Source organism: Varroa destructor, unplaced genomic scaffold (assembly GCF_002443255.2).
Source record: "Varroa destructor unplaced genomic scaffold, Vdes_3.0 BEIS01000002.1, whole genome shotgun sequence".
NCBI lineage: Eukaryota > Metazoa > Arthropoda > Arachnida > Mesostigmata > Varroidae > Varroa > Varroa destructor.
Window position 1 is genome coordinate 35,499,133 of NW_019211455.1, and position 27,887 is coordinate 35,527,019.

Genomic DNA, 27,887 nt, shown 5'->3' on the forward strand with positions numbered 1-27,887 from the left:
AAAAACGCTTAAATAACCTAATATTGGAACTACAAACGTACAGAAGTGATAATAAAGAGGAAAAATCAAGGCAATATAGGGAAGGTGGATGCGAAAAGGGGACGTCTGGGGCTGCCAGACTGATTCGTATTTTGCCGCGGAAGGATTGCATGGTGGCGGCAATGCATTATGAAGCCCCTGAAAACCCTAAAAAAATTGTGTTCACCCGGATTCCCTGCAACAATGTCCATTTTGTGCGTGTTCAAAATCACCGATTTTTCTCATAAACAATCAACAGTATCTGCTTATATTTAAAAACTACATTTGAACGAAACTAGCCTCATAGTTACATATCCTACAAAAATTATTAGTTAATATTTTGAATCATAATTCAAAACAAGGCAATTAGGTGAGGATGTTCGTTCATCCTGTTAGGTGAGGAGGTCGTTCGACCTGTTTTTAATTGCGTCTGCGTGAAGGCTGTAGTAATTACTTTGCTACGAACTCATGGCTGGCCCAACGCACGAGTTGAATACCTTATATATCTCGTTATTGAAATGGGATCTGAATAACGCTGATTTAAATTTTTATTTTCGCTTAGTTTCTCCACTTTCTTCGAAAAGGCATAAGGCGCCTTTGCTGCAAACATTATCCATTTTGCATCTTTTTTTTTATGCACGTTCATTGCTTTTTCATGTGACTGCAGTTCGTCGTGAAGCACTCGAAGACGTATCGATCGCAGCTACAAACGAATTTTGAGTGATTAACCTATCAAAAAGTAGAGAAGGTCCACCGCGGTAAGCTTTGCACTTTCGCTTAAAAATGATAGTTAAGGGTAAATTGGAAATGAATAGAAACATTGCATTTTGCACTAAAATATCATAGAATTTCATTTACTGAATATTAATGTAATCTGACGTTTCATTAAAATGTTCCATTTCGTTTGTAGATCGTCTTCACGGTTAAGTGTACGTGACCAGCAGAAATTAATGCAGTGCTCCAAAGAAAAAAACTTGTATATGAACCTACTGAGTAAAACTGATTTTTTTCTCTTCCATGCTGAGCTGTGACAACGCTTTTATCGCAAATTGCAAAAATCAGCTTCATTAAAATTATTTCGGGTTAAATGAGACAGAAACGTGCTCGTTTTCATCGCCTTCTAGTTGTTTCAATTGACAAGTCATCAATATCTGTATCCAACCAAAGGGAGAGCTTGCCGATTTTTATGCATAGATGTTCCACTTTGATGATATTATTATTATTATTATTTTTGCTTCTTTCGAAAGTGATGTGAAGATTAGATCATCTGCATCATAGATCTTAAGCAACGTGCGATGGGAACGTATTGCTGATTTAATTACTGTTCGCAGCCTACGCTGGGACTGTCATCTACTTCCGCGGTGTGAAGATCGCAATTTCTGAGATAATTGTAGACGGTTAGTAGTGTTGTTCCACTCTCTTCTCTGGATAGCTGCCTACTCTATGGGCAATTGACTAAACGATTATGCCAATGGAAAAGTCGTAAGATTTGTCATCGTTGCTTTAGCGGTTGTCGTTTCTGTTACACAGAGCTTGTCTGGTTCGTTATCAGTGCCATGAGTACCGTTCCACACCTACTGCACATCAGCAGATTCATGCTTTGAATTGATTCAAGTAAGCGGCAACAGCACGCCGATAGCCTCGAATAATGGTAGTATTATTAGTACCAATAATACTACCGTTATCCAATTTACCGCTATTGCTTTGTACACACCTAGCAACTCATTTAAGGCATGCAATAAGTCAACTTACGCGTGAAAACTGGCATTTTTTTTTGTTGCCGCCAACAACGTTGCTCGCTTTATTGTATTAGCTAGTTACTGACATCCGCATGGTTTACAACGTGGTAGATTCATTCGCATGCCTCATGCGCAAACAGTATAATGTGTTAAGTTAAATCTCATTAGCTTAAGTTTTGTAAAAATGTTACTGCGGTTCTATGCTTAAGAAAACATGTGATATAACCAGATATTCTAATGTGATATGGTACATGTTGTAACAATCTGAGAGGGTGAAATACCATTAAATAGTGAGTGTGGTATAACTTGAATGTGTCGCAATGCATATAGAAATCACGGGCATTTACCAAGAGGACCGCGTGATTGCCAATGATTAGAGTTGCCTTTTACGGCTAGTTTACGTAGTATTGAATTAAATAGCTCGAACCAACTTCCTTCGCTAGCTAAACTACCAACAGTTACTCATGTAAAATAACGCTTGATGGCCGCAATTACAATTACATTTTTTGTCTGATAAAAGTGATGTTGTAACTCAGTCCCCATCGGGCCACAAGCAGTACTGGAAAAAGCAGAAACATTTCGTGCTAAAAAAGTTTTACTCTTCACAAAGAAGATAGTTATGGAGAAACTTGTACGCCATCTTTATTCATATACGTCGCGTAGTAAAACAGCAAACCTTGTTCTTAGCCTTAGGCGTCCAAGCCACCTGTGCCCATTATATATAGCGCTGAATTTGCAAATTTGGCGGGCTTCGAAATGAAATAAGTTTCGAATTAACGGGGTTAGAATGATGACTTTTCGATACGTGATATGTTCCTTTATTCCATCTTGGAACTAATTCGATCACTGCGATGAGGTGTAGCGTTGCTATCAAGCAGCCAGATTGCGTGTTTTTGATGACAACGGTCTATGAGTCTCTTAAGAAACTCAAGATAGTGGGCATTGTTTTATTTTCGGCGAATATCTCATGATACCAGATGCCCTTGACTTTTGTCCAAGTGCTACCATTACCTTATGTGCAAATCTACGCAATACTGCCACCGAGCTCGATTTCTTTATAGGGCGACACTGTACTTTCGATTAGCCTCTCTCTGGCTGGCACAAAAGATTACACCATGCCCCGTTCAGGGAAATAGTATGCTCCAGGCGTTTTTTTTTTAATTCCGTAAATTACTTCTGAAATACATCACACACATTTTCTACTGGCCTGGAGTTAAGTTACGGGAAACCCGCTTTTTACTTTGTCTATTTCATTTCCAATATTTAGGTTATAACTCCACAATATGTTACCTACGAAATGCCAATTTTAACCGACAGAGCTTTTAGACTCTCAAGTTCTGCTTTCGTGAGAGGTCTTTTCGATTTCCAAATGCATTCTTATCGTGGGGGCTCGCTATTTGGTCACCTTTTTGCTGGTCTTTAATACGCCAGTCTTCGTTCCCGAAATGTTTGCGCTATTCACATACTGTGCCTTCGTTTGAAACCTTTTTGCTTAATGTCTTCATTAATCTTTAATTAATCTCCGCACGTTTACAACCTTTGAAGAATTGACTATTGAGGGTTGATTTGAGAAACTAAAAGATGTTCTTTCCTTTTAAAATCTTTTTTTTTTTTTAGAGTGAGCTCAAGCAGTTTTCATCCACAAGTCTCTCGAACAACCGAATATTTACCGAGCAAATTTCGTATGCCACCAGTACGTAGTTCAAAGGTTATTAAACTTCTACGTCAGCCGGATTCGCTTGTAACAGCCATATATATATATATATATATATATATATATATATATATATATATATATATATATATATTGTGATTTCTAATTTCTGCAATGAATTTCAAAGTATTTTTATTTATAGATTATAGTCAATTCTTTACCATCGTCCATCTCGCTGACTTACTTTTAACATATTTAAAAAGATCAAGCCGACATCGAAGGACTGGTACAACGAGGTCGAGACTGTAATAAATCAGCAGATAGCAATTTTGTATGATATCTAAGGGCGTTGATGTGACTCACTGAGGGGAACAATAGTGACAAAAATCAAGTCGAGTAAGTAAGTGTTATGTTAGGCCGTTGGGCATAGACCCTGTCCCTGTTCGTACGAACACTTTGTTTCATGGTGGGAATCAGCTGGCTGATGGAATGCCTGACGACATTATTGGACATAAGGTTCGTAAAATTGTTTGGCATAAAATTTAACATGGTAAACTTCATCTTTTCCAACTTTTTCATGAACATATTTTTTATTTTTAATCGCTAATGTTATCTATAATTTTTAAGTAACAATTTATAAACTGTGCTGCCATGACAACCTGGAGTATGAACGTTTAGAACGTCTTGAAGATCGATTCTGACATTGTATTAATAATTGACCAATTTGCCATGGAGGCATTTGTCGACATTTTTGACATTGAGGATAACAGTGAGCCCCCAGCTTTAACTACTGCATTTCTGCCACCGTGATACTTCCAGTGTGAGGTCAAATATTGTGGTGTAAAATAGGAATGGTTCACTATTTTTGTTGGTTCTCTTCATCCTTCATATCAGCTACTTAATGCAGAATTCATTCATACCTCTTCACCGTATACTTTTGTCGCAATTGAAGCTTCAGAACTCAATGAAGCTGTAGTGGCTAACACCCATATTAGAACACTAAATACTTGCTAAGTTTTTGCAATTATACATTTACTTGAGTGAGATCCCACCGGCTGATTGCACTTTCTTCTCATGTGACTGTCCGAAATCATTGTTTACTTTTTTTGATTACAAGTCATAATTTGAATCAGGAGTAATAACTGTGATCATGTGAGAATAATGAGAAGTAAGAGAGGGCTTATGTTTTTTTTTATCTTCGTTTAAATAAGGTGGCATCTCTTCATCCTCTTTGTGTATTTTATTGATTTGTTCGAAGTGAGGAAGTTCGCTTATTTGATTTAACCAAATGAACAAATATGACATATTACTTGTACATACAGTAAACCTGGGTGCTGCGCATCTACTTTAAGATATTTCGATTTCTACTACAGCTATCAACTGTTCGCCATTCATTTTCGCAGGGCGTCTTCCATAAAAGTCTTCTACAGTCAAATTTTCTACCCCGGAACTTTCGAAATCAATAGATTACGGTACTTTTAGAGACAGATCTTTTACCGAATACGAGGCGTTATACAGTGAGCTGTCTCCATCGCTGTAGTTTCAATATAAAAGCAACGTTCGTAAATCTTTCCGATCTTCTAGTATTCGATAACTCAATACAACTTGTTTGGTAGAAGCCCGAGTGATCATATCCAAGCAAACGATCTCGAAAGTGAACAATGCGGCCCGACAATAAAAAATATAGCAAACCAGGGCAAAATCAGGCGTGCGGAATGACACAGCTTAATATTTCTGCTACTTTGTAACTGTTCTACGATCCGATCATTTTCTTGTAAATGAGAAAGTTCGTTTAAAGTACAAAAATTTGCGCATAGTGCCACGCCGTCCGCATACACGACAACTGGAACTTGTGATAGACGAAAACGCATACGAGCGATGAACTGGATGACGACGCAGCATATCGTATACAATTTGTTATAGCTTTGGTTACGTGAAAGCTACAATATATATCAATCTTTTTGTCCCTCCGTAGTAAATTACCGAAAGGTAATTTCTTTTTTGGTTATTTACAAAACATTCATATTCATATTCTTCAACATCTTTTTAATGGCGATAGTGAGCGTGTCGGCTTTCTCAAGTTATGTTTTGTATGATTATCCCTTAGTCATACCCCGAACATCGTAATCCGCAGCTTTAAATCTAGGCTTCGAAGCAGCTATAAGTTCTTGCCCCAGATTATTCTCGCATCCTCAGCCAGCTAGCTCTACAGTTTACTGGCTTACACGGATAGGTGCACCGTTTTTCTGAAAAATAAACTTTTCAGGACATCCCAATTATTGTTAACACATAGGCTTTATGAAACAGATATTGCTGCATTATGTAAACTTTACTGGGTGCAACATTCAGAGCGCGGACATTGCTTGAAAATTTGGTTTGAGGAAAATTAGGATACAGGAATGTAGGGACATATTTGGCATTGCAAGCAACTCAAGGGTTTTTTCTGGCATTGCCTTCGGATCCACAGTGAAGGTGATTTCCTTACTGAAAAATCGAAAACGAAAGCGACCATCTTTATAACGACATCATCGGCATATATTTATGTCTTTATTAAAGGCCCTGAGTCCTTTACAACTGCGGTCACTTTATTAAAGCTGAAAATAGCTTTTGGTCCATATAATCTCTCTGAGTGGACCCCATTGTGTATAAGAAAAGCTCAAATTCTTCAATAACTTTCTTAATCGAGGTCAGGTGTTCGTAAAGAACTGAGTTCTTTTAGAAGTTTCTTGAACATCAGGAAGAGGAAACCTAAGAACGATCATTATGTTAATAATATGCCTGATTCCGTTAACGGAACGAACATCGCAAACCCCACTGTTAATGCAAATTCCAAGCTCATCGAGTTTAAGGAATTGCTTTGTGCCCACTGCCTAATTAATGGCAAGGCAAAAAATTTATCTACCTTTACCCTACAATGGTCGAGTCGACTGTTGACGCTCCCCTAATTATTGCTGACTCACAAATTCCTAAACCTGCTGCAGCTAAATTTCTGAAGAAAAATTCATTCTCAAAGATAAACGCTTGTCTGACAATACTCGTATATCTAAACTTCGCATCAAATTAGCAGCTACTACAACAGCTATCCTTCGAGCTGGGAAATTCTGCGAAGTCGACGAATCTCTTGCTCATTACCATAATTTTTTTATTTTGCGAATAATTTCGGCATACAGCTTAACGATAGGATACGTTACGTAATCTACCACTTTCTTTAAGGCATAGAAGCGATCGGCATTACGCAGCCTTCAACCTAGAAAATATGGGGAGTTGAAGCTATTGTTTAATTCTGTTAACTTTGATCTAAGCCGTAACCGTTGAAGGGTTGATGAGGTCGTATATTGTCGTCGAGAATGACACTGGGCCATCAATTTGAAATCAAAAGCTAGCCAGGAACTGGGGATGTCTGATAGCATTGATCATTTCCTTTTCAACGAATATGGGCTTCAGTCTAGCTAGGGTCTATTCGCCAGAACTACCGCTTTCTTCCTCCTATTCGATTCCACTCTATCGCCTGATCGTTTTTCGGTGAGGGGCACAGATCAAACCATGTCTCACCCATGTCAACAGTGTACTCCAGACGCGTCTTTTTTCCATCGTTTCTGATTGTGAGAAACCCATTTCTTACTTTTCTTTTTCATTAGCAATGATTTCATTATAAATTCATGGCATGCGCTTCGAAAAGCTCCATATTAAGCTATTTGGGGGCATGTGCTGTCTTTTTTTCTCCCGTGATTTCAGCAACTCGTTCTTCTGTATAGGGTCCTGAGGTGTAGTCCACTTTTATTAAATTCCCATCTACCAACTCGTTTTCCCAAAATAAGTGCACCGATAATTAAATATCGTTTCGCTAAAAGCTTTCTTATCCGCTGCTTGACTGAAACTTGATCACTGAGCGTTGATTTTCAGTCTTAGACATCATCTTTGCTCCCAATATATCGTCGTAGATAGTCTAGCATTTTATGTACTTCATTTGTCAATAAAGTTGGTTTAATAGTTAGGTCTGAGTTTTCGATCCACTAAATAGATTAGGATTAGCTAATAATACTGGCTAACGATGCTGTATTACAATAACCATTACCCTAGTCTAGAGTTATACGATGTATCGATTAATCAGAAGGATGGAAAGCTTCATTTCTCATAAGAAAAAAAAAACTAGATTCGCTCTTACATATAATGTCTTTTGAATTAACCGCTGGCGAAGCGGATGGAATTTGTTTCACGGCGAATTAGTGTCAGATTTATCAAAATTCGTTTTCTTTGGCGTTCCAGTAAATACTAAAATTTCCAACCAGGTATAATGATGGCTTGGATAATAGAAAAATGAAAGCGCGTTTTACCAACGAGCAAATGATGTACGCACTGGATTTAACATGGCCCCCGTGTCAAATAAGTTGTTTCTAGCTTTCGATATTTTACCTTAAAAATCACAAAGAGAAAACTAAAAGCAGAGGAAGGAGTCTACATTTTGTTAACAAGTGTGTTTTTATATACTGACACATAGAGGACAGGGTCATAACTGTAAATGTTTTCAACTGCTTTATGTAAAAAAAAAACAATCGCGTACATATAGAAGCATGCATTTGTAAAATCGCTTTTTCTGCTTAAGGGCTGTAAAAGAGCTAGTTAGTAGGACTATATTAGGTCAGCCAGAAGAACCCATAAACGGTGTTCAAGTTTTCTAAAAAGTTCAACGTGAGACGCTATTAGAAAAATGTTTTTGCAAACGAAAAGAATTCAAAGACGTTAACGCCGGCAAATCGGTATAGTAGAGTCCCGCTGCATATCGAAAAAGGTGGCTCATGAGTTTTAACGGAATGCTCTGTTTAGGTATTCTAAAAAACTAACTACCTTGTCGGATGAAATAAAAGAAAAGGGCAAGACTAAACTAAGGCTTACAGTATCGTATGTAAACTACCAACTGGGAGGGGGAAGTTGCATATCATAGGGCAAGTAGAACGCTTCACAATGACGTATCAGAGAATAAGGTTTATTTACTTAAAAAAAAAAAAAAGATTTAAGAAAAGAAAACAGATAATTCTCAACTATCTTAAAAACACGTAAAAAAAATAAAATATCGAACCTTTTGAAGAAAAGGAAGTAACTAATCGTTCTTATCCTAGTGAGGATGGATACAGATTTCAAGCGCTTGATATCAAAGAGAGAAGAACATTAGCATCCCATCAGTGAATTTGATCTGATAAAAAAAGCAGATGAAGCGCTATTGTTAACCTAGCTACAGACAGTCGGTGCGAAATGCCATGCGCTGATGTCGGTGTTGATGCAGCTAAACAGCAGAAACAGCTACATACGTGTGCTTTGCGGTTAAAAAGGCGTGGCAGCGATCACCTCAGCATGATTATGCAGATGAACAAGAAAATCACTTATGCAGTGAAAGAATATTATAGATAAAGAAGACATGGCGGAAATGAAGTTCGGTACACCTACGGTGTCAACAGCATCTTCAGGTCCGCCGACAAGATCAACAGCTTCTTCAATGAAATCTTTCCATACGTTTTAATATATGGGATAAATCTCATCTGCTTCTCATGTTCAATACGAAATAAGCTCCCGTAAAACTAAATTTCACCTGCTTCCATAATGGTAATTGAAAACATTAAACCTACTACCAGCAGGCAGGTAAAGCGTTTAGAATTTTTCCATAAGTTTGTGTAACTGAAGAATATTACGACGCCATTGAACTTTGAGCCGTTGAAACCCTAAGCTCAAATTATGAAAACATTAAGCTTATTAACGATCGGCTACGTTTAGTCGGGCACAGGAGGAATATTAGAGGCATTTGACCCGAGGCTTACTCATAACCTATATTTCCCGGATATTAATGACCCAGGATCTGAGCTGTGACGTATTAATGCAGGAAATCATTCAGAAAGGGGTCTACGGCATAAATATGTCACTTCAGTCTTCCCTTTTATGAGCAGACCGACATTGTACAATATCAGCTTGTTGGCTTCCCATGGGCCTGTTGCACCAATAGAATGTGGATCCACAAAGCCTGTACCCCTATGGACGAAAGGGCTTGCTGCAATTATTACGGCCGTTACCATTAAAAAACCGTCGTAAAAGTCCGTATCCTCTACGTGCGATTGCAGTCACTCTTAACCGAGCGGAATAAGAAACCGCACGAATTTATATGCACAACACCTCTTTGGCTTTAATTTAATTGCACCCACGCCAGCGTTAGGCTGACGGTGCGTACAAAGCTACCAAGTTATCCCAATCGGATAGAAATAACAAATGTCGGTACATCTAGTGTTAAAAACGAATTCAATATCCTGCATCAGAAACAGGATTCATCTTTGTAATGCAACAAAAGCCATAGCTCTAAACAAATCATTGCATGTCTATGTTTTGAAGACTCCGCGTGGAGCCACCCCAAATATTTACGGTTGTGCGACATATCGAAGTTTATGGTGATGCTGCTAATTCCCAATCAGTAATATCATCTTCCCACTAATTTGCTTTAATACAAATTATAGCAAGATAAATACAAGCAGTACTTCATCTGTTCCGAGTTCCTAGGAAAACCGTTGGCCTGAAAGATCTCTGTAGCATAAGCAACATCCCTTCAATAAGCAAACTGAGTTTAATATCCCCTGCCTTCAGGAATTCTCTACCGCAGGGCTGGATCCGAATCAACAGTATACCTCCACTGAGGCTATCCCAGGAGTTGTAATAATATATCCAACGTGGCGAAGTAGAGTGTAAGAGAGTGCCGCTCGTCACATTCGAAGAGATCGTTGTTCGACGTTTATGTTAGGCTTTTTCAACTCCGGATGCGGCAATTTTGTCTATTGTTGACCAGTAGTTGCAAAAGGTACCTTGAGATCCAACATGTGACTAGTGAATAAAGGATATTATTGATGGCTCTGAATCTGCAATTGTTGTCGATAAGCCGAGTTCATAAGCAAGACGTCATGTTGTCGTGGTTGAACTGCACTGATGTTTTGACTCCTGGTTTTATTTTCAATGCGAATGAACAAGTATTTTCGAATATTTTTACCAATCGTTTCAGTGTTACCTCCGTCAACGGGAAGTGTCACTCGTATTCTGCGTGACCTTAGTCGGCTCCCTAATTGGGTAGTAAGTGTTCATGACAAACAAACGCTGCTTCAAACCATACCCATCGTCGAAAGCCACGTTACGGCATAATATAATGTGTATAGAATGCATAATATAAAATGAAAATACATGCTATTGGCTTGATGATGCTTTATTATAATTACTGGATTTCTTGTAGTGGTTGTCTGCCTCTGTGAGAGATATGTACACCTCGAAATAAATACAATGCCTTTCACTTAGAATTATGATTATGATGAGATGAGAATCACAAACAAAACTATGAAATAATTTAAATGTACAACAAACACACTGTGGAGTCCCACAGATAAACGTATGCACTTCTACATCCATTCTTTCACTCATAAGCTGTAAACAGTAGAGCTGTTAGAACAAGTATTACCGTAACTGTGCTACTATTAGTCGTTGCAATAAGAAATAGGGGAGAAGAAGCGAGGGTGACAACACAGTTCACTACTGACGTTTGTTCTCTCTTCAATATTGACGTCCATTTGATTTTGAAAATTCCCATATAGGGGGATAACGGCGAGAGAGCCAATGACACCTCGCCGATAACCTTACAATAGAATTCTCATCTCTTTCATCGTTTTTATCTTCGTGGAGGTTCCTTCATGAGACAGATAAAAAAAAACTTATTTTACGAACGCGGTTAATACGGTTGAATACCATTGTGGACACCAGAGTCTAACGACCGAATATCGACCGATCGAGTTTAGGTAACGTTTTGATCTCTTCGTTACCAACCCTTCGCCCGCTTCGTCTCTCGTGAAGTTATGTTTTCAATTTTTCCAAATCATTATCACTTCTAAGGATTTGCTAAGGACCAGAAGGTTCCAAATATGGTACAAAGTTACAATATCAGAACTGACTAAAATTGTAAAAAAGCCAATTAGCGTACAGATACTGTCGCCTTTGTGTTCTTTTATACAAAAAACGCAGTTATTTTGCCATATTTGTAACCTGATGTCTTGGATGATAAATATGATTTTTCCTATACGAACTTTCGCTTGCTTCTAAGCGCCTAACCGGTCCGTCACAAAATCACATTCAGCCCACACGTTAGTTTCTTCAGACGCGACCGTTATCAACAGATTATGACACTTTGCTTATCGATAGCGTATTGATAGTAATTGCGTGATGCTAAGTATAACCTTGTAATAATTTGGTTGTGTACATCTCTGCAGTTGTCACTGAGCATAGAACCTGTACCGTAAACTGTTTAATGGCGTAGATACGCATAAGCGATAGTAGTACTATAGGACAGCAGAATAAATAAATATCGAAAAACATAATATACAACCTTTTGCAATAACGACCCGCATTGCATGTTGATAACGGGCACAATCGCACTTGTCTGTCATGTCCTAAACCACATAGACCTTTCTAACAGTTGCTGCAAAGGTCCGCATACCCTAACTCTTTCATCCAATGAGTTGATCATCAATTCGTCTCACTTCCCATTCAATCAATCAATATAATCGCTCTTTATAATATATGTATATATAACTTCTAGTTAAGGATTTGACCTTTTATTAGCAAAACAGTACGGAAGAATAAGTATAGCAATACGGTACCCAATTAAATCAAAACAATGAATTCCTTTGTTATTATAGTCGAATTCGCTATCATATAGCATAATGTATGACTGCGTACTCGTTCTATGTCCTAGAACGGCGGTGTTTCTATATATATGGGCTGATGACCTCTTGACGTTTCCGTTGGTTCTCCGGCGATTTGTACACAAAGATACAGATACTAATCGGACAGGTGTACATGTATTCTGTTGTTGACATATTACTCGAGTTATTTTGTTCCAGATCTCACGATTAACACAGTGATCGTTTTCATGAGCACTTACAGCCCACCGTCAGTCCCTCGTAGGAGTCAGTATTACTATTATTTTGGTCGTAACGCAATATCGTGTAATAACTTCTTGTACATAAACTCCCGTATTCACCGAGATCATCAATTTCCTCGTATCCGGAATTCACGCACGTACTCAGTTAAATTCATATGTTTATACATAGATGCGTTATGTGGCATGCTCCACTGTGAGTGTCTCGGCTACATCCACTCCATTAAGCTCGAAAACTTCAGGGTTAGAATTAGTGCCTTCAGTTAGCGTCGCCCATGATAGAATCGATTCGTTTTGCCGGGAAAATACATGCAAGTACGCCTTGTCTAAGAGTTTTCGATAATAAAATGAGTTAAAGCAAAGTTGCCTTCCTATAACAGCATATTTGACTTATTTTCAAAAAGGAGACAACGTGCACACATGTACATGTATAAGTGAGCACGACTTCTTATTTACTACAAGTACTGCTACCAGGAAAAGGTAGGTGCTGTTTTGCTGATTTTGTTTTGAGCTGTAGCCAACATGCTTGAACAACGACTGACATTCAGTCCTCCATGAAGTCGATATAGCCAAAGCCCTCATAGTGGTTGTACGGCACCCGTTTTCGCTTTGATCCCAAAGCGACAGTAGCTGACCCGGTCGAAGAACCATTATTATCGGTTGCCGTCACCCCAATAGACGTGCCATCATCGTGGGCGGCCTCAGAAGCGAACGACTGTAATCATCACAGGGAAAGTCCGAGGTTTGATTAAAATTTCTCTAAGTCCATATAATAACTTTTACAATGTCTAATGGGGATTTTACTTAGCAATACTCAGCTTAATCGTAAGTCGTTACTGTGTGAGTATCAAAAAATGCTCATGGCTTTACTTTTTTTTTACTAGACTCTTACTAGACATGGGTCTGCTCATTTTTTTTTTATCAATTGATAACGCTGCAGTGCACTATTCTCAAATGGTAGTATACACTTTGATTACCGAGGTAGACCTCGGCTATGAAATCAAACTTTTCCATTTATATATTTTGGTTTTCACTTATTGGTTTTGGGAATTAAACATAAAGGACCAGGTACGAGAAGAATAGATCGTATTTATCATCTCCCAGTGTTTTTTAAAGAACAAAGCAGCTGAGTGGTGTACACAATCGTGATAATCATAGGTCAAGAGTCGATGGTAGAGAATATACAATTAGCTAACTCAGATTTGATAACTCAGATAAAATCTATGTTGTCATGACAACGAGCTCCTTAGTAATAACAATTTCTAGGATTTCAGTAAAAAAAACTCAACTAACCTTAGCACTCTATCCCCTTAGAACTAGATAATTTATCATCACTGGTCATTGATTTATTTTAATAAATAATAATAATAATACATGGAAATAAAATTAATATTAGCGCAATTAATAGATAAGTGAACTTATATATATATAGATTGGCATAACATTTTCTGTTTTATTACAATAAGATCGCTACAATACCCAGGTGCTCTAAGAATTTATATAGTGGTACTAGCATTCGACATGAGGATACGAACACTACAAGAAAAGCTAAAACTATTTGTGGTTTTTGTTATTCATTTGCATCTCTACTCACAATTTTAGAAGCAATTCTTTTCGGGATGTGTTCGTCGACACCATATACGAATTTTCGTGGCAGCGTCAAGGCGCTTTCGTCCTCAAACACAACAGTGCACATTGGTGTTTTCGTGTTCCCAGTGTAGAGACCTTTGTAACGCTGGCCATCACTCGGCCACAGAACCACAACATCGGTTCCATATTCCGGAACGTCATCATTCGAACATACTCGCCAATTATCATCGTCATCTCTTGATGGGTCTCTGTGAGTGTGAATATATATATGAATGTGTTTTACTAATAACCAAAATTACAGATGACTAGTATTTAAAAATTATAATATACACCTCTGGCCTACTAAAAAAAATGTGCGAGATATTAGGTTCCGGTTCAGAAGGTTCGCTAATGTTGTTTCTAATGAGTCTTGATGTACAACACTTGAGCAAAACTGACGTTACAGAAAAGTATCATATTAAGAAAGGTTCCTAGATTTACCACATATCAAGGAATAAACCATTTACGTGTACTTTACGCCCTATATATGTCATACATTATGAGTACCTAAAAACATATCAATTGTCTGCCTGTATATAATATTTCCGAATCAAGTAGCGCCGTGCTTGATCATTTGGAACAAGTACATAGATCAAAAAATTAAACCAACCGTTTAACAAATATGAAGTCTATGCTGAGATCATGTGTTGTAGAACCATCGTGGAAGTGCACGGAGTGATAGGTGTGATAAAAGAAGTTCTGGAGCGTTCCTGAATAGTATCGTCCATTTTTGTGCTTCGCATACACTTGACAGCCAGGCTGTAGTTCTAAAAATTCTGCCTTTGCCTCTGGCGTCTGCGCGTCTTCCGCTGTGGCTTGCTGTGAGATTCAAACACGCGTTAAATAAAAACTGTTAATATTGCGAAAAAAAAGTAATTTATTTGCATTATACAAATATCTAATCGCCAGTGGATTATATATATACACATATATATTAAGATATACTCACTGAAACTATTTGGAATAGGTTAGCATTTAAACAATACATGTTTAACTAATCAAAAAATCAGCTAGTCAGCTTTTATTTAGCTGCCTTGCTTTATGCAGCGTAGTACCACTAACACCAACGTTCCAACTTCTCATTAAAGGCTGTTGGTGTCGAAAGCAACGAGTAACCTACTTGTTTAAAATATCAGAATAAAAGTTTACTTGTTGACGAGAAAGCTCGATTTTGTTTTAGAAACAATGTTCGTGCAGAATTGGAACTGTAGTTTTTACTGTTATAAGTATCCCGAGTATTTGTATGCACAATAGCCGCACAATATAATCAGCAATGTTTAATATTCTGTTTTCTAGGCTTGTCCACTTAGTTTTATCCTTAATAAACTAGTTTATAACATGGCCTTTATTTTGCTGTGGTTTGTTATTGGATACCAAACGTCGGCTGGGAGCCACTACTCCTATTATGAACCAACCTCCTTACGTTGCCGGTGCACGCTGCAGCGAACATAGACGGGCTCAGGCCAAATACCGATGTCAAACTGCGTCCCGCTGGCCATAGAGCACGTGACGTGCATACTTCGACCACAGTAGCACTGCACACAGACCCCTTTGTTAGCTAGAGCCATGGGAAGATCTTTACAAAGGTAGCATTGCAGTCTTTTTCGAGCCTTTGGCACCTGTTTGGTCTCAATGCCAGCTTTTTCTTCAAAATTCTCGAAATATACATCCGGAATCAGTACTGCGCAGATAAGATGGGCCCAGCGACCGTCCAGAGTCTTTTTGAGAGCACCTCCTCTAAAGCAGCACAGTGTGCATTGAGGTTCTGCTTGACGCCGTGACTGAAAAGCTTCACTCAATGCTTCATGATTACAAGCGTCGCATACCCACGCGCTTCCTCGGCTGCTACCGCCTTCAGTCCACTCCGGAGTAGAAGAACTCAATCCGTAACAAGACTACAATGATAAATCAAAACAACAAAACAAGAAATTTCGCAGAATTTATGTATAAGATTAACCATATAACTCAATTTAATTAGTACATAATTTATTCAGCTTCGCGCAGAGAATGGTTTCGTTAAACAAAGAATACACAAAACGTGCAATGGACCATAAACAGACTATTCGCGAGCAGAACTGAAGAGCCCCTGGCTAAAGTGACGCCGCTGGATTTTATTTATATAAGTTTATCGAATCCACTGCGCCTGTTTGGCGCATTATTTCATATCGTAAGGGCTTCTGTACTTACGATGCGAACAGAAATCGGTATCTGTATTTTAACTCCAAGTGCACTTGAATGCTAGCCTGTAGTTCCCTAAGCATTGGATCTGTATCTGTATAAATACAAGTTCGTGCTCACCTTTCAGAAGTTGAGACACTAACTTTAAACAAAGTTCCACGGTTTAGTAACTAGGAGCTTATTTAGGCTGCCAAATAGTTTAAATGCATATCGGTTGCATGGAGTTTGTACTAGCCGCCCACAAGGTTCATGCGTGCACAAATTTATATAGTATTCGATCAATGCGATTCAGTTAGTTGACCAAACAGCGGAAAATGTTCTTTTTGCTTTTCAGTTAGCAACACTTTTCAAAGTTTTGCAGGTAACTCAGGTTTAATATTAATTTCATCTAGCACTCCTATAGTATACCACATGTAAAGACTTACTATACGATAGAAGCGAGTAAGGAAAATATCAGAAAACTGAGCGCATTTAGAAAGCATACTAGATCAGTTACCCCGACACAGGTTAATTAGGAAGGTTAAATACATACATTCGGCCATATGATATAGAAAAAGTCTAAACGACATGGATGCGAAATATCTGGGTATTCACATGGTACCTGCGATTGGCAAATCTTGCAACATTCTCGTCTGTTCGATTGATTCTCTCTTTTTCATGCATCGTTGTTCATGGCACCTGAGCTTAGGAAATTTAGGGGTTAATCTTAGAGAATCGCTTTTCTCGGATTTCAGGCACGTCATTGTCGATGTCCACGGCATTGAGAATGTCGCGTGAAGGCCCACTTGCTTTTTTATCTATTTGATGAATAGGGAGGTGCCAACTGGGCCTCGAACCCTCCCCGAGCTATACAAGAGGCTCAGAAGACATTTAAGATATTATGTTTAAGTGTTTTAAGACTTGCTTGACTGGTTTAAGTCCTTTCGGATAGTCTTCGCGTGGTAGGCAAAACGAGTCAAAAAAACATATGGCACTTAAGACGAATAGAAAGCGCGGGTTCCTGTTTCTTGTTATGGCAGAAAGCGCCTTTAAAAAACTTTTGATAACTCTAGCTACAAAGCAAATGCTGGTTAAGAACATATCAACATATAGAAGTTCAAACACTTAGATAAACAAGAAACTGACATATCTCAAAACGTTCTTATATGCGATACGTCGTTCCCCCTTTAACTTCATTTCCATAGCCTTTGCATAGTTAAAGGACAACTTAAGTCCAGTAGGAACTACAGCCTGTTAGGACCTGGCACCGGGTACAACCATGAATTGCTAGATAATTTGCGTATATCATGACGTTGTCTAGCTGCGTCTAGCTCAAATCTTGACAAGAAGATCAAGAAAAAAAAGTGAGGTTAATTAATGATTTGTTCTTATAGTCTGAGAGGGTAGTGCAGCGTAGATCTACTATCGTCCCGATTCGAATCTTTTATAGTATGGCTACTAACAGATTTTCCATATTTTGTGGCATATTTACTTGTACAAGTATCCCTAGTAGCCTATGCCACTAGGCTGAGCCAAAAGCCGTTTTGAAATCCACGAGCACTACATATACTTGCGGCGAAAGCGCAGTTTGTTTGATAAAGCCTAAATAAAGTCTAAATAAATAGATAAAGTCGACAGAATCAAGCACGCTATTATAGTCAAGCAGTTCCGTTTAAAACAATGTTATTTCCTCAAGGTTGTCGCTGTGTTCTTCGGTAGTTAACTAGACTACTTTTTAAGAAAACGCTCGTAACAGGCACCTTCCTTGACTTTGGCTCGCCAAGGTACTGGCTAATAATAGTCGTCCTTGGTAATGATAAATTGACCTCGAGACGTTGAGAAGAAACAAGCCTGTGCGAAGGCACTTGTTAAAAGCACCATACAACGGACAACTAGAATTAGCGCGTTTTTTAGGTTCTCGTTTATAATTAAATCAAGTCCAGCTGCTTTGTTTGAAAACATTGCCTGAAGTCTCTGGACAATAATTCATAAAGCGAAATCGCTCCGCAGATAACTTCACTGGTAAATTATAATCTCATCCCGGGGTACCATGATCTTTCGTAATAGTATCACTTGTCCCGAATATGCCCGCAATGTGCTCTATTATGGTGAACGAGTCAATCGAGCAGGCTTCAAAACGAGAGAGCCATTTATAGAAATGGAATCTCGCCTTTTTTGACAAGAAGTGTTTCCTAAAGCTCGAGATAAGCCAGTTTCCATTTAGTTCAGACTTTACGGCAAGTGGTCCTGAAGTAGACTAAAAAGTCTCATTGCCACTCACAAATGCCTTCTTCTGATCAGATGACAGAGTTTATTGAATTACTATTGGTTAGAACTGGGTATATGAATGACGGAATTTGAGATGCTGATAAGCTGTTACGCTCAGATTTTGACATCAATACTCTGTTGAGCCCAATACTTATTACAAACACCAGAACTTCCATTGTGGCTTTTGAAATCGAAAAAGTAAGCATTGCTCCATTTATGCGTTTAAGTTGCCGCAAACGATCAGGAGAGTAAACCGTTATGAAACGTCTCGACCATAGTGAGGACTCGCTCTACTTTCCACGAGCGAACGAATGTAGCTATTATACTGATATTGGTACCGATGACGGAAACGACATTGTTTGATTAGCGCAGGACGTAGCTCTCTCGCTTCGTAAATACAATATAGCGTAACTTCTCCGCTGGGATGGCCAGTGGTTTTTTTCCTTTGAGCTTGACAGTAAACTACATAAAAGCCGTGGTTATTATGAGCATCAACAGCCCATGTTTCAGTTAAAACTAAACTATTAAAGTCGTTAAACGCGCACGGAACTAGTAGGATTAGCGTTGATGGTTCTCGTAATTCCATGATGCAATTCAATGAGTCCAATTCTTAATGATATGAGACGCCTGTTCATGGAGCCGCGCCCCATGACCTACCTAGGCCCAGCCCCGCAAGTTGTTTCAAAGTGGCGTCTGTTGCTTCATGAATGCAACCAAAGCTTTTTTGAGTAAAGTCTCCAGTGCAAGAGGAGAGCAGAGGGCAGCTGTTGCTTAATCGGTGTTCCTTCATGTTTGGGGTTCAGTTATGACGACGAGCTCCTTCTTGGTCTTCCATATAACGACGATTAATCGAATACCTTACATGGAATACTTGCGTTTAAAGAGCAAGGAAATGCTTGCAGATTCTGTACCTTTCAATCTCTCAGTATATTCAAAGTCGCTACTACAGACCCATCGCGCTTTTCTTCCTTTTTTGTTTCTAAAGTTTGACCATCTAAACAATGATGGCAGTAATCCTTTTGGCAATCTCTTTTGCTCAAACATGTTCGCCACACTTAACAACTTGCCTTTATGTATGTGTCAAAAACATAGCAGTGAAAAGCATCATCCAACGCGGCCTTGCTCGTGATGGCATCATTACTGATCAGGGACTGTCGGCGCCGGAGACAAAAAGACATGCCACTTGGACTCGGACCGAGAGAGCTTCCGCTTTGTCCCAAACCATTCGGCTGCTGTTATATATGCTTACTTATTGAACTCCGTGGACTCTTAAAAACTGCAACAGGTCCAATAGCTCTAACGAAATGTTTCTTACCCTCCAGAATGCAGATCCTTCTTTGATCGAATTATTACTTTTTCAGCAAAGGTTAAACGAAAGTCCTAAGACCTCAGCAATTACTAGCATAGTTTTTCTCGAAAGATGTGTGAAAAAGGCTGTGCAAATTTCGGTCATTTCTGCGTTCAGTGCTTTCTGATATCATGTTCAGGCTCGTAAATTATCCCTCTTGCATTGATACTAGGTTACATAAAAACCATTGTTGTTTTAGAGTTGAACGAGCATTTATTTGGGCATTTCATAAATACTTTCACAGACTACTCCATCGTAGTGAAGCTGCATTTACGAAATAGCCTAGATCAGCCATTGTATTCGGCTTGTTGCTGAATTCGTATGAGACGTGTAGCACCTTGTCGCACTTTTTACGATATACAAAAAGCCATCTTCGGTGCTGTCGTTATTTACAGCGTAACTTACAACTTTATTGTAGTTGCTGTTTTCTACTTCCCGAGTATAAAGCAAAAACTTAAGCTTTGAAGTCACTATAACAAGTAGCAAAGTCAGAAAGCGATTTACGCAATTTCCTAACCGAGAAGATAATTTTTCTCCCGTTTGGGCGATATCGAGTTTGTTGATTTTGATCAAGGTGTTGCATATAGATCTCTAGAACATATAGGTCAATACAAGGTCTATACATTGAAATAAGATAACTTTTCATAAGTGAGTAAATAAAAAAATTGCCTATTTCGGCGTATCGAGCTGAGGAGGAACAACTGTGAAACCGAAAAGTTCAGCTCATTAACGCTGTTCCCACTCACAACACATCCATCATTCAATGGGCACCCTCATTTCGAGATTAATTATTAAATTAAAGAATGTGCGTTATTCTAAAGAGTATTACTATTTTTAACCATAAAAAAAAAAGATTCTAATGCTCAGGTTTCGAAAACACAACATCATTCTTCATGTCTATCATACCTTGTGGACGCGTAGATAACACCTAACGCATTTAACGAGATCCGATGAATCCTGGGTCTCGAAGAACTCCGGTGGATTGACGCCTTCTTTGTTACCGTGTTGGCCGAACGCTGCTGGCGGAATAAGCACCTCACTCTGTGTGGGAACAGGGCTATCACTCTCTGCGGAACCATCTGAACTTTCCAGTTGTGGGTCGCTACGCAATAAGCTGTTTTCTTCAACAATAATGGATGTTTGGAACGGTACGCAAACTGCGCAATGCGGAGATTGTGAACATAGCTGCCGATGATAATTACGTTTTGCAAGTAACAGGTCCTCTCTAGACAAGGGATTTGCGCCTGGCTTGATGACAAATAACGGGGCATGCCCCAACACCCAGTCCGGCAGGTTTTTAAGCTTGCGTCGGCCTGCCGTTTGTGCCACGTTAAAGACGAGTCTATCAACCGCTTGGCGTACAGCGACAGCGATTTCAGCATCGGTTTCTTCAACACGTTCCACTTTAACGAACAGAGGCTGACAGTGCTTTTTCTGCAAACGATATGAAATGTAAGTTTATGCTAGAATTTGAGTCAATTAGGATTACAAAATCTCGTTGGGTGTTATTAAACATATCAGCCTTGGAAGCCGTGTAGAATATCTATCAGAAGATGTAATTCAAGAAAATATGGAGGCTTAAAAGGCTGCTTGACGTAATTTCTACGGTGCACCTGTTGAAACCTGGATGAACATAGAGGTACGTTTTTCCAAGTCAGCGCTGATGTCGTATCTGTCGGGCGTTATCGTATTCCTTAGCAAGTCCATTTTTACTTAACTATATGAGCTTTACAAAAGTAATGGGGAGTATTTACACTATTTTGCTACACGAATTTAGATTAATCTGAAATGCGTACGTCAGTAAACCAGCCGAATGGTCCAGTAGCCTATTCTAGATTATAAACAAAATTGCTTCAATGATGAAAGCCGCAGGTTGCATTTATGCTTCCATGTTGTAGTAGTCAACTTACGTTACGTGTTTTTCGATTTCTCAAATAGGTCGCCTTAATAATATATAAATGTGTCTAATATTAGGGGCCAGTTTTCAACCACGATCCGGCACATTTTCTTTACGCGTTTGACTTGAGACTTGGCGTGTTTCTCCTCTTGACTCTTTTGCATTTACTGCGGCTTTTACATTTTAGCTAGGTTTACTTGCATCCTGTTTCTGTGTAACCAAGTCAAAGGCGCTAAACACTGCATATCGTTCACCACACCTGAATACATACCTATTATTATTCGCACGGAAAAAACAGACAATTTTGCATAATGTTGGTACCGATAATGAAAAAAATTTCAACAAATTTTATACAGGGGAGAATGGTTAAAACATAGATATTCCAACCTGGACGATTAGAATTTAGTAGAATCTGGACGGAGCGCTTTACTGTAAGCTTCCAGAGCAACTTAAAATAGCTAGCAAGACTCACACCCCAAAAACGGACCTGTTGTCCATACATGCCTTCTCTGTTCGTCGAGAAGTTCACACTGGCCAGGATTGTCTATTACAGTGAACAAAGTAGATAATATAAAATAGTTGTTAATACGAATCAATATTTACCATATTTGCTGCTTCTATTGACGTTCGTATTCGCTTCGTTCTACCTTTGCCAGTTGTTCTATCTCTAGATCCACTTCGTTTTTTCGCAGCCTCCTCCTCTAGTACACAGGCTTCACCGTCAGCCGGTGGTAGACGCCTCGAAACAACAGAAGGTATTCGTTTAGATTTACCATCTGCAGAGAGATATGTAATGGGCAAAGGTGCGGCATATACCCTTGACGGATCTTCGGGATGACAGCCCATGTCCCGACCGGCTTTCCACGCCTCGTAGCGTCCTGGTTGGAACTTGAGGACAAAACGATCCATGCTTATATGCACGTTGTCCTGTCGGCAATGGCACTGAGGATCCCAAAAGCGTAAACCACATCAATAAGAATATTACCTGAGGTCACGTTCATTTTTATATTCGGGGCATATTCTTAGCTCTTTTACTGAATGGCCAAGTAAACCCCAGTTACAACAGCGCATGGAACCTAACGTCTCTGAACGGACGCTTCAAACCCGATTAGGTGCGACACCCACCATCTAATATTCTCTATTTTCATATGAAGGCAAAATGCGTTTCGATTTAAGACTAAAACAAGCACCTGTAATAATGGTGGTACCAAAAGTATGCTCCGGGTTTACTATTGCTTAACGCTTTATCAACAAATGTATTCGGTGTGAACGCGAAAGCAAATAGGCATTCACAGGTTACACTGTAGCATATAGTTTATTATATCTAGACTTCTTTGAACGTCTGAAGTCTTAGAGTATTGAATTTCGCATGATCTGCTAATTCTTTGTTATCCTAATGTTTGGATAAACGCTGTGGTACTTAACACCGTCTTTTTATTTTATTTAGGGCTATCTTCTCGCGAATTACCTGAGTACATCTTTTCCCATACTCTATCCAGCGAGGCAAAGCAAAGTTTGTGCTTTCGGCAATGTTAAAGCCCTGATTGTAACCTGCGTGGTACCCATAGGGGAACGTTATCATGAACTCGCCCTCTTCTTGCGTGATTTTGTCGTACGGAATCGAGTACTTCTTTAGCAACGCTGGAGTTATTATCGTCATCTTGTGCCGCAGAAAAGCTGGACAAGTTTTCACCAGCTTTGGGAAGAAACCTGCAAAAGAGAGGCTCATTTAAAGCGCATTGCGTTAGACTCTTTTCTTGGTTAGCACTGTCATGATACCAGTGCAAACAGGTTTCCTTGTTTCGATCGTCAGTCTATAAAGTAAACAAAAACAAACAACAACCTCTTCTATTTTATTCCCACAATGTCCATTCGCATTTTCCTTGTCAAATACAAACGCCGTATGCATGATTCAGATGGAACAGTCAGGGCAAGCGCGTTGAAACTGTTATATTTCGCCGAAGCAAACATTTTCCCAAAGCTTAGATTAACTTGCACGTGTATTTGCTTATGTATCAAATATGTAGCAATCTTCATGTATATGTCGCAAACATGAGAAATGCCATTTGCTATAGTATAGTAGTGAATAGGTAATGAAAGGACTTGTTTTTCTGGTTACGTTTAATCAAATCACGACCAAGAGTTGTTTACAAATGGTGCATTAAAATGAAAAGCATGTTTTTTTAGCGTTGAGACCACCCTTTATAGCACTCTATATTGTATGAGACACTGTGTTCAGAACGTAATCGCGTGAAACGTTTCGATGCATTAAATAAAATAACGAGTGTCACCCCAATGCTGTATTTTGGAAAATCGTCTTTGGCCATATAAAATCCATTCGTTATCAATTATAGGCCACTACGTTTTTTGCATTTTAGCCGTCAATTAGTGTGCATATATCAGCAGAAATATATTATGAGCACTGGAAATGTTGACAATACGATGCAAAAACACATATAGAACATTTGCAAATATAATAGAGCAAATATCAAGTTATTGCCTGCAAGACGGAACTGAAAACGCATTTTCTATGTTTGTTGAACTGAGCTGACATTCGATGAGATAAAACCCAAGAAAACACTACTTGGATTCAATGTAATTAGTGCAATTTAGATTAGGGAGAGGTAGAGATAAATGAGAGCTGTTTGATATAATATAATTTATATATAATATATTAGGCAGCAAGGCGTTTCCAAAAGATTTTAATGGCTATAACGAAGCTGTATTTATTTAAACTATTTTGCAAAACCAACGCGACACGCCTTTAATGTTTGTATAAGTATCACCGTCTTCTTTTATTAAACCCAGAAACAATAAAATGCTGCTTTTAATTTGAAGCATATGTTTAAAATACTTTTAATATCCTGACGAAATTATTTTTTTAAATAGATCCTTCTGCTTATTCCCTGTAATGTTATTATCTTATGGCTACCTGAGGTACTATCAATAAAACTTTCGATGTACAGTTCATTTTGCCGATAGAGAAGAAAAAACAGTAGTGCACACAAGCAATACATGAAAAAACACTCCAAAACTGCGTGAATTTACAAAGATCTGAGAAATTCTCAATGTATGATGCCCAGTCTATCCATTACGTGTAGTTGCACTAGCAACACTAAGGGCTTACCAGCAGCAAGGCGTTCTAAACGTTTTCCGTGCTCCGGCGGAATAGCATACCAGCTCTTCGGAGCTCCATGGTGTAGGTAATTAATTGAGTAAAGGTCCATGTCTTCAGTGTGCCAGGCAAAGGTGGACTTCCACATTCCAAAGTAGAGGTACGCTGTGTTGACTCCTTCTATTTTGACGCCATAGTCTTCCCCGATTAGATCCAAGATTGTGTTGAGTCGTGAGATGTTGAATTCCTATACTCAGTATATTAATAGCAATAGAAGAAAAATAGATGCTTTGCCTCTTTCAAATAATCCCAGCACTAGCATGAAAATTATAATAGTATATATTTACCTACAAATTAGCGAGAGCTAGTCTAAACACGGCTCCTTAATAAATAATTTGACTTGAAAACGTTAGCTCGAAGTTACATTAAGGATAAGCTCTTCTCCCACCCTCATTTGTAAGCCTCCCTTTGTAAAAATAGAACTACACCCTCTCTTTGCAAATTGTATTTTGTTAGTCAAATGTAGTTCTACACTTTAGGATCATTTTTTCTGTTCTTAAAGTTGTTAAACATTTTTTTAATTTGGTACTGAAGGAAATCTTTTCTTAAGCCCATGTTTTCCTGAATGCATAAAAGCCAGGGCAGAGAGAACAGGTGAATATTATTACAAATGACGTATTTCACTAGTAGTTTTTATATTATAGTACACTTCTCTTCAATAAGACTTCCTTTTCGGGTGCACCTTTTTGTAACTGTAAAGTTGTTTCCTTTATTTTTAATACCACTGTTACCTTTTCCTTCCTGTATCAAAATCAGTACTGCTCTATAGACGTGCTGCGTCATCCGAAGCGCGGGTGCCAATATGTTTGCCCAGCACACAATAAAAAACCGTGGTTCTGGGCATGGATTAGGTTCCATGTAAATTCTTCAATAGAATGCCAAAAATCGGTAAGTTTTGGATTATATTCTAAACCTAACGTCGAAGAGCAAATATCGATCTCATCTTTCACTACTCGTGATGGCTATTCTTTTATCATTAATTTTTGTAAATTTATTAAACACAATGAGAGTTTCCTGAATGCAAGGCAAAAATCGTTATTACTCACATTGACTCCCTCGTCGTATATGCTCCCGGATACGTCAGCCCCATAGATTGGTGGGTTGAAAGAAATGTTCTTCCAGTATTTCCGTTCGAGGTCTTCATAATCAAAATATGGAGGTGGAGCATACTTCGGCGATTCAGCTAACTTTTTGAACTCTGCTACAGTCATTTTCTTCTTCTGCATATTGTACTGTTGATAAAGTCCTCCACTTCCATGTACCTCTTGTTGTATGGGAGCTGGTATAACCATGTTCATAATGTCAGGAGAATCATATGGCCTCCGGCGAGGTTTCCACTCTGAAGGTGGAATAATCTGATATCATAAAGGAAGGGAAAACCGTACATGAAACGTCAGCTTTGGCTGGTTTCCCCTCGCACCTATTTTAAGTGTTCATGCTATGCTGCAAAAATCATTTGTGTGTATTTAGTGTATTTCTTACTTTTCGTCAGTGACCCCGGTATCCTGGTAACTAACTACTCGGCTGGAATCTATCGTTTCTATGTCACAGTTGATCCGTTAATGTACTGCATGAATCCTGCTATTTGTCTTTTTTTGTTATTTGAGAACTTGTCTTGCTAATTGCCAATAGAAGCACAACTATATCTTACTCCATTTGTACATGCCAAGTTAACGTCTAACCGAGCACGCGGCGCCAGTCTGATGACGTAGATTCGTATTCTTGTGTAATTACTCCCTTTCCCACTAAACGTTGTTATGATCTCGATATTCTAATAAAATTAACATTACATTCTCTGAAAAATAAAAGCTCCCTCAAAGTTGTTGCTGCATTAGCAGTGAAAACCCTCAGTCCTACGAAAAAGTCATATGTGACCTGGTAGCTGCATATTTGACAGCCATTACCGTTTAAGTAGTTATATCCGTATTCGCTTGCTTGTGTGCAGCATATATTGCGACAACTGGTGTCCCACAGGTAGAATTAAGCAATCACAGATGCAAAAACTTACCTTGGCAAGGCCGGCCTTATGAGCATTCTTACTTTCCATAAACTGCAGATACTTCGAAAAATCCTTCATTTCCTCAAGGGTCGGCCTGAAGACCATTATCCGGGGCGTGGAGCCTGGCGACGAGGCCATGGCCGCGAGCCTAAATAATTTATGTGAAGCGATACCAGCCAATTAGTCGTTATGAACACCCTACATTTCAATCTGAACAAATCCGTATAAACAAGAAAACGTTTGTTACATATGATAACTTCAGGGGACTTCACTAGAATTTTTCCATTGTTGTCGCTCGCTCACAAACCGGATTGTCATGGTTTTGGCCTTATTCCACAACTCACAACATAATCAAAACCGATGGCAACAAAGCACCAAGGGATCAAGAGAAAAAAATTATGTACAATATGCCTGTGACATAAGATACAGGGAAATAGCGGAACGTACTGTATTTTAGACCAAGCAAGAAACACGAAACATGCGGTCAAATAAGTCTCTGCTATTACTGAAGGAGCACAATTGAGGAAATTACGTTAAAGATAATGAAATCGACAAAATGGAGTGAGTGAAAATAATGGGAATGAACCCACAATATCGTAAAAAGTAATGTAGTAATAGCAGATATATGTAGCACCCATGTAATGCACATAGAATCTGCGTCCGATACTAAAACAATCCTGTAAAGGAAATGGTAAAAAAATGAAAGGATGCTGCAGGCATCTTTAAGTATTATTGCACGTTGCTTCATACAATTTAATACATTCATTTCCATGTAACATTGTTTTGCTGAATTCCATATTGCTGGTTTCCCTGTGTTTTATGCAATTCCTTCCAAAGTTTTTTTTTTTCATTAATCTAAGACCCCGCTTGGGTGCATGTTTTATACTACATGGCTGAACTGTTATAGTAAAAAATACATAATAGACAGCTAACAGTTCGGAAGCGGTTTAGGTATTGCAGCAGACGATAATATTGTCAGTCTCCCATCAGTGGCCATGTCCTTGACAATTATATATACATATACGCAAGTTTGAACAACCGAGATATTTCTTG

The 27,887-nt window shown here is 38.7% G+C and overlaps 1 protein-coding gene and 1 long non-coding RNA gene across 3 annotated transcripts; one reads left to right on the forward strand and one right to left on the reverse strand.

Moving 5' to 3' along the window:
* Positions 1-23,161, forward strand: LOC147757726 (uncharacterized). 2 transcript variants are annotated; one of them, XR_015319952.1, is made up of 3 exons: positions 201-776; positions 13,964-22,772; positions 23,108-23,161. It is a non-coding gene; the product is annotated as an uncharacterized LOC147757726 (long non-coding RNA). The 2 variants fall into 2 exon arrangements; XR_015319951.1 differs by lacking the exon at positions 23,108-23,161 and having other exon boundaries at positions 1-776; positions 13,964-14,866.
* On the reverse strand, positions 10,624-26,976 carry LOC111244235 (lysine-specific demethylase 4C-like). Its single transcript, XM_022791088.2, has 10 exons — positions 26,844-26,976; positions 25,882-26,190; positions 24,788-25,022; positions 23,129-23,370; positions 22,264-22,602; positions 20,670-21,197; positions 15,406-15,885; positions 14,601-14,809; positions 13,956-14,199; positions 10,624-13,076 (listed from the first exon to the last, which is right to left on the reverse strand). The coding sequence occupies exons 1-10, from the start codon at positions 26,970-26,972 to the stop codon at positions 12,906-12,908; spliced, it is 2,886 nt and encodes a 961-aa protein (XP_022646823.1). The 5' UTR covers positions 26,973-26,976; the 3' UTR covers positions 10,624-12,905.
* Between the last annotated feature and the right edge of the window lie 911 nt (positions 26,977-27,887).